Raw genomic sequence first — 8,211 nt, forward strand, 5'->3', positions numbered from 1 at the left:
ACAGCTGTTCCCAAACCACGATGTCATGTTCTGTGTGAGGATGCTCTCCACAGCGCCTGTATAGAAAATCCTGAGGATCTTTGGAGAGACCCTGAACTTCCTCAGTTGTCGTAGGTGATACCTACGCGCTGCCTAGCCTTTTTGGTCTGGACCTGAATGTGGGCAGCCCATGTCAGGTCTGAGGAGATGTGAACACCAAGATACTTGAAGGACTGCACCCTCTCCACTGGAACTCCATTGATGATAATGGGCAAAAGTTTGGCATGACTTGTCTGAGGTTCGCTTTGTTAAAGTCTCCTGCTACAATGAGGGCTGCGCCCGGGTCCTTGTTTTGAAGCGAGCTCAGCACATCATGTAATTCGGACAAAGCGGACCTGTGTCCGCTTGGGGTGGGATGTAGACCGCCGTGGCGATGACCGAGGTGAACTCACGGGGCAGATAGAAAGGGCGGCACTTAATGCTCAGGAACTCCAGATGCAGCGAGCAGCCGCTGGAGAGAGTAGAAATGCTCCTGGCATCACACCACTTTCTGTTTACCATGAAACACACTTCTCCACCTTTGGTTTTGTTAGACTCTGCCGTTCTGTCCGCGCGGAGCACAAAGAATGAATCTGACGGAGTTACGGCCTGGTCCGGCACGGTGGGGGTCAGCCATGTCTCCGTGAAGCACAGAATGTTGCAGTCCCTCATGTCACGTTGGAAGGTGACCCTTGCTCTTAGGTCATTGAGCTTGTTCTCCATGGATTGTAAATTGGCCAGTAGGATACTGGGCAGTGGTGCGCGATGCACCTGCTGTCTCAGTCTGTTCCTAATACCAGCGCGTTTTCCCCGGCGCTTCTTTGTTCTGCGCCTCGGATGAGCGGCCCGTCCTTTGTTGTTCTCCGCGCCGCGTAGAATCTCTGGCGGCCAGGAAGGGTCGGGTTTAAAAGTGTCCAAGATTAGATGTGCCACCTTGGCACCGATGTTTACAAGTGATCCGCTGTCGTAAACTATAAGACTAGAGGATTTTGGGATGTAAACCAGAGCAAAAAATAGGTAAAAAACAAGAAAAGTAGATAGTCGGAGCGGAGCGGTCAGGAAGGCGTCTGGACGTGGCCGCGCCATCAAATAATCAATCAAATAAATTAGCATGACTTCTTTTTTTAATGTCATCAGTTCAGATGTCAGTTTGATCACAGCATTGCTCTGTGGTGTCAAATTCATGTTCAAACATTATCACTTACTAGAGGTAAGTAAGTAAGTAATGTCTTTGATGCATCTACCTGACGTTTTCTTCCGCTTCTAATTGATCTTCCTCCAACATCTTCAAAGCAAAGATGGCAGCCAGGGAGGAAATCTATACTGGACAGCAGACAGTCATATATTGTTTGTTTTGTCAGACATGTAAGAATCATAGCAAAATTGTCTGATTGAATGTTCACTGATATCTGGCTGATTTCTTGTTACATTTTAAAACACCTTCTGCTGTTTTAGAGTTCTCCTGGATAAAAAAAGAAATCTGGCACTTCTCACCTAGCCTCCAATCAAAAGAAAACTGTAATTTAAAAATAGCTGTACCCAGATTTTTTTTTTGGTGGGGGTTTAATTAACTCCCACAACAGGAAAATACACATGTGAGGTAACTCAGATTCATTGCTCTAACCGTAAGAAGATTATTATAGATTTTCATCATCCTTTTTCCTTCTGACTCTGCATGTGCACATGACTTTAACACAGAGTGTTAACACTTCATAGTTAGCTCATAATTTATATTTTACCGATGCAAAAACAGACTCAGTGCTAAACCGTAGCACTGAGTCTGAATAACTGAGACTGGTGCTGTTGTAGTGGATTCCAGTGATTCCAGATGTTCACAAAACATTAAAAAAACACACGTGACTGATGCAAAGTTTAAACTGTATTTACCTTATTTTCCCGAGGCAGTGTGCAAAGATGAAACAGGCCCTGAATAAGATCAACACAGATCAGCACAGATGTATAATATCATTAATAAATATATTATTCTGTATTATTCTTAGTCTGAAAGAAAGTGGTGACATTTATATGGTCTAGGGCTTATTTTCAGATCAAGATCAAGATCGTCCCTGATTAGTTAACTGTTTTTCATATTATTTAACAGGAGATATGTGTAGGGACCGAGAGGGGCATTCAATAAAAAGAAACCAAAAACTGGATCATGCATGAACTCCAGTTGCGGTAAATATGAGTTGGTGAATTAAAGACAAAATAAATAAATAACGCAGTGTCATGATCATAACTCCATCAAATTGGTCTTGAAAGATAAGAACATATCTCACAGTGTGATGAAACATTCAGAGGATGACGCTGCTGTTACAAATTTCTTATTGTTGCCCTTTAATGTGCTGATAAATCAGAGAGGAAAAAGGGCCAATTCAGAATTTTCTGGAGTATTTTGACCTTTTCTTAAGAATGGTAGAAGCTTCCTGTAAATGCATGGCTATGTTTGAAAAGGAACTGTTAACAGCTCAATCAGGATAATTTTATGGCCAACAAATTATCAACTGTCGCCCAAAATGGTGGCTCAAACTCTGAGATAACAATTCAACTTATGATACTCACTTTAATGTAATGGATGTGCTCAGATGTGGAGAACAGAAAAGGCAGAGTTAGCTTAACTTTACTGGCAGTTTCTACTGGAATCGGGGGGGAAATTCCTTCACGTGTTCAGCCCTGGAGTAACAGCTAGCGGGACAGATAACTTTATCACCGCAACTGCCACACCAAAATAAACCACTCAGGGGCTTTTTAAACGTTTAACCTCTTAATATATGTTCACTGAAATGGTAACTTCATGAATGAAGTATATTTGACACAAAAGTGTACAGTACTTACCTCTTTAGAGAAGTGCTGCTGCCCAATCCACTGCTTATGGAAAAAAGAAAAAAAGAGAATAGCAGACACGGAGGTGTACCCTCTCCGTAGGTGGACTGGATCCTGTCCAGATGCCAGAAAGTGGGGCGGATCTGCTGACCTGAGGGCAGATCCATCCCAGAATATGATGCTATCTGGGTTTATTTTCTTGCTTTATTCTTTTTCTTGTGCTTATGAGTTCTATCTTCTAGTGCTTTTTATAGACTCCTTATTGTTTTTTGTGTTTCATGCCCTCAGTTCTCAGTTACAGATAACCTTGGGTTCCTTTTGTTTTTGATGTTTGTTAAGTCCTACGTTTGTTAAGTTACTTCCTGTTTTATTTTGGTGGTTGTTTGTCGCTTCTGCTTTGATAGTTTTTGTTCATCTATCTTGTTTTCTTTGCTTCACTGCAGCTGTTTCTTCGCCCAATTTTTCCTAATGCCTCTAATCAATTTATTCTCTTTGATGTGACAGCTGTTATCCTTCCACTGAGTTCCTGTTATCATCTCCAGCTTGTCTTCCATTTATATTTATATACTTCACTTTATCCTGCCTTTCTGTGGACTTCTATTACACCTTAAAAAACCCTTTCAATAAGTACCGTGCCTCAGTGTCTGCACTTGGGTTCTCATTCCACAACACATGATATCTGTGCTGATATGCGTGTTTAATTTTGTCCTCATTTGGCAATCAGTCATCATTTGGCCAAATGTTTTTACTTTGGTCTCATCTGTCCAAGATAGATTTAGTGTTTTAGAAGTCTTGTGGTTTATTCAGGTGCAACTCCTGTGATGAATGTGATATTGTGTTAACACCAGACCAACAAAATCCCAAAACTTCAGCTTTTCATAGAGGGGCATAGAATCTGGCTGCTTCTAATGTTTTAATTCTGATGTAAGTAGCAAGGGTGTGTTTTATTTTCACATGATGGTATGTTAATGTGAAAGTACTGGACTAGTGTGATGCATCAAGAGAAGACATGATGACCTAACATGTAAACTCATGTTTTAGGTTCTTTCCCTTTACACACTAGTAAAACCTAGTGATTTTCTAGCCTAGTGCATCAAAAGAAGCAAGAAGTGCACAGACAGTAGTTCAGGGCAGAGGTTTCAAGGGTCAAGATAAGAGGAGACAGGACCTCCGCCACTTGTTTCTAGCAAATTAAGAGGGGCACCCTGCTGGGGACACAGGGCAAATTTGGAATACAAAGAATGTCAAATCACTAAAGCAAAAAGCTAGCACTTTTCTAAGTTAAATTCAAAAGAAAAGAAATAAGGGAACAAAGCAACAATTAAAAATAGATCTTGGCAAGTTGTGCATAATACAGCTGAAGTTACAGTTGTGATAATAATGTCAACGTAGCAAGAGAAAATAAAGACAACATTCATTATTATCATCATTATCAATTACTGAAAAATCTCAAAAAAAAAAAGAGTGTGACAGGGAGGAAGAAAAGATAAAACAGAAAACTCACTCATATTTCAGATGTTAGAACAACAACAGTAACAGTTGTGTTTTTGTTGCGCTTTCTGCTGCCACGTAGGAATAGCTGACTCATATTGATTACTGTACTGGATATCAGTAGGTGCTTGAGGAAGTAGGAATTGGTAGTATGTATGTGTGTGTCTTATAATCATTAAAATATAATTCATGGAAATAATTACATTTCTCAGATGCTCATTCACACTTAGCTAACATCTTACCTGTTGGGAGCTTATGCTGATTATTTGTCAGCCATACAAACAATTTGGCAAAGTGGCAGTTGCAAAGCCAGGGGTTGCCCTCCAAACGCACCATGTTAAGGGAGGGCAAAAGTTCCAGGACCCTGACATCCAGCCCTGTGAGACCATTCCTCTCCAGCTCCAATTCCCTCAAAGACGTCAACCCTGTAAAAACATCTCTGCTTACCATAGTTAGATAGGGATTGTCCCCTAGTCGTAGTTTAATCAGACTCCTTGATTCCCCAAATGTTCCTGAGGGGATTTCAGTCAGGTTATTGTTTCCCAAGTCCAAGAAGACTAATCTTGAAGAAGTGCTCAAGGTCCCTGGCTCCAGCTGGGAAAGGGAGTTATTCCGTAGGTCCAAATACACCAGATCTGTGTAAAGGACCAGGAAGTCAGAAGGGATCCATGGAATCCAGTTGTTGGATAGTAGGAGACGGCGAACGTCCAGAGGAATGGAATCTGGTACTCCAGTTAGGCCTTGGCCAGAGCAGTTCACAGTGTGGTGGTCTGGACACAAACAGCTGGTTGGACAATTCTGGCCTTGTTTAAGCAAGGTGGAAAACAACAAGGCAAGGAAAGGCTTCAACCAGTTAATACATAGTAACATTGTCAAGGGGGTCTCAGCATTAATCATGAAACAGTGGGGTCAAAGGGTAGGTTAAAATGCAGGTCAGACAGACAAATGGATAAACAGGTTACGAGCACAGAGGTGGAAGGGAAAGAAAAGGTTAAACACTGTTGGTTAAGCTAGCATCCGTCCGTGCTTTGCAGTGTGAATTGAGAAAAAAAAAAAGTCGAAAAGCCATGGAGTAGAAAAGGTATGCTGTATTCCAAGAGACCATGTAGTAAGCAGGCAGGATCAAGCAGGAGGCTGCTGGCTTTGAGGGAAGAGAGGGGAGGAGCAAAAGAGAGAGCATGCAAGAGAATCGGGAGGAGGGGGGATGTGAAAAGGGAACAGATTAACACAGTGGTAAATGGAAGCTAGCAAACCAGAAGCGATCAGGGTGGGGCTTGTAGGGGTGACATCTGACAGGGATCGTTTTGTGTGTATAAATCTGTGTATATTTAGACTACTGAGGACAGGCCTATATGCTTTCTCAATGCTTTTCAGGTAAAACAGCTGTCCGTGTCATCATTTGGGTCATTTGAAAAGAATACTAGTGTGAATTCCCACTGAAAACCAACAAAAATCCTTTTTTCCAGACTGGCAGGCTCCAAGTGAAGATGGCATCATGAGCTGTGACTCATGTCTGAGGCTTTAGCATATGTTCAGCCAACATCAACATCCCACATACTCATATGTACCGAAATCAGGACATTTCAGCATCCCCTCTTTGGGAATCACAGTCAAACCATCCCCCGTGTTCTTTTGCTTTATGTGTAAATACTCAGCATTATGGTAGGGATTTTTGATTTAAAAAGTAAAAGAAACCTGCCAGTGGGTGTTCCTTAACAGTTATTGCATCTGTTTTTTGCATCAGTTTCTATGTAACAAATTAAGAAATAGACTAATACAAACACAAAATTACGTAACAAAATAAATATTTAATTATACATTATAATAAAAATAAATTATAATTATAAATTATAATTATTATGAAATACCATGCTTAACATAGAGGGACGGGAAATGCCATATTCAGAGGGCTCTTTTCATTTACAGAAGGCAGAGAGGATGCCAATTCATTTGAACTAACATGCACTAAACAAGCTTATTCTGAAATGGCACTCCACCAGTTTCTATGTGGTTTCAGTTTGCTGATGGTAACTCACAGAAGTAGTTTAAAAGAACATTATTTTAACCAGGGTTTCTCATTCAGTCATTTCTTACTGTGTTACCATGGTAAATGCCGGTTTCTGTGACCAGTGTTTTGTTATTCTTTCTGGTTCCCCAGTCAGTCATGTCTTCATGTTTTTTCCTTTTTGTCTGTGTCAGGTTTGTATGGCACTATCCAAAAGCTCAATGAAATTATATGATCTATCTATCTATCTACCTACCTATCTAGGTAGCTAGCTTTTCCAGTCCCGGGTTGCTGCTCGTGCGGTCGACCGGCCATTCAGCTGAGCAGTTTTGCGTTCTTTTTCTAACTTTAATGCTCTTTTCGTTGTTGTATTTCGCCGTCTATTCTGTATATTTGGATTCTCTTCCTTTTACTCATTTTTGTGATTTCTTGGACTTGTTTTCGACACTCGACATGACCCCAAGGCTCACCTACACCAGGGACTCCCTCATCCAGCTGCGGCCGCAGCTGCAGCCTGGCCTCCGGCTTTTCCGCTCCGCTTCCACGGACTACTTTCCCAAAGAAATACGGAAATCAAAAAACTCACAATAACAAGGTAACCGGGAGGGGATTAAAGAAGAGTGGGGTGAGAGCCAGACTAAAGATGGAGACACACAAACAACGAGTGCTTCCGTCCATTATCCTTGCTTATGTGCGGTCTCTCCGCTCCAAGCTGGACGAGCTGCAAGCCTGGGTCAACCACGTGCATGAGTACAGAACTGCCTCCGTTCTGGCATTCACGGAATCGTGGTTAAACAACAGCGACGACGACAGCATGCTGCACATTGATGGCTTTTCACCACCTCTTCATATGGACAGAGACCGCAAATGCACTGGGAAGCAACATGGCACCGGCGTGTATCTGTATGTAAACAACAGCTGGTGTTCTACAGTCACTGTGAGGGAGAAGCTGTGCACTACAAACATCGACCTTCTGGCTGTTTCCCTGCACCCCTACTATCTCCCCAGAGAATTCCCACAGCTTTTCATCATCTTGGTGTACAACCCACCACAGAGCTGATGCAGCTAAGGCCACAGACTACTTCACCAACGCTCTGTACAAACTGGAACAATTATCACCGGACTCCCCCAAGTTCATCTTGGGTGATTTTAACCACTGTTCCCCTGACAAGTCGCTCAAAGGATACCAACAGTATGTTACATGCAGCACACGTCAGGGGAAGACTCTGGATAAATGCTATGGCTCTGTACCAGATGCATTTAAAGCCCTACCCCTCTCCCCTCTCAGCTCAGCAGACCACCACACCATCCTGCCTGCCCCTGCTTACATCCCAGTCATCAAGAGGATTAAAAAGGTCACCAAAAACATCGAGCAGTGGACAGAGGAAAGTATCCTCACCCTACAAGGATGTTTCGAAGCCACTGACCGAGACAGCCTTCTTTCTCCGTCTGATGAGTACAAATACCTGGGAACCATCTTTGACAACCTCCTGAAATTCTCTGCCAACACAGAGGAGATTCTCAGGAGGTGCCACCAACAGCTATACCTCCTTAGGAAACTCAACTCCTTTGGAGTCAGCACACTCATCATGATGACTTTTTACTATGCCTTCCTGGAAAGCGTGATGGAGAAGGTCATGATGCTTTCCAGAGTTCTGACAGGCAGGCCAATGATTTTAGAGCACACTGATGCAGTGTGCAGTCTGTTCTTGTTCTGAAGGCTGAGAACAAGAACAGACTGCACACTGCATCAGTGTGCTCTAAAATCATTGGCCTGCCTGTCAGAACTCTGGCACTGGTTTTCAGCCAACAGGCCCTTAGACAGGCAGCCAAAATCATCAACGACCCCTCTCACATTCTTCACCCCACATTTC

At 42.6% G+C, this 8,211-nt stretch overlaps 1 protein-coding gene across 1 annotated transcript; it reads right to left on the reverse strand.

The window, feature by feature from the left end:
* Positions 1 to 1,260: 1,260 nt before the first annotated feature.
* LOC102307658 (leucine-rich repeat-containing protein 38) lies at positions 1,261 to 5,837 on the reverse strand. The gene is made up of 4 exons (XM_042216843.1): positions 4,575 to 5,837; positions 2,854 to 2,992; positions 1,906 to 1,944; positions 1,261 to 1,336 (listed from the first exon to the last, which is right to left on the reverse strand). The coding sequence occupies exons 1-4, from the start codon at positions 5,227 to 5,229 to the stop codon at positions 1,306 to 1,308; spliced, it is 864 nt and encodes a 287-aa protein (XP_042072777.1). The 5' UTR covers positions 5,230 to 5,837; the 3' UTR covers positions 1,261 to 1,305.
* Positions 5,838 to 8,211: the final 2,374 nt, after the last annotated feature.

This window comes from Haplochromis burtoni, unplaced genomic scaffold (genome assembly GCF_018398535.1).
Source record: "Haplochromis burtoni strain Fernald_Lab_line unplaced genomic scaffold, NCSU_Asbu1 Contig_1292, whole genome shotgun sequence".
Lineage (NCBI taxonomy): Eukaryota > Metazoa > Chordata > Actinopteri > Cichliformes > Cichlidae > Haplochromis > Haplochromis burtoni.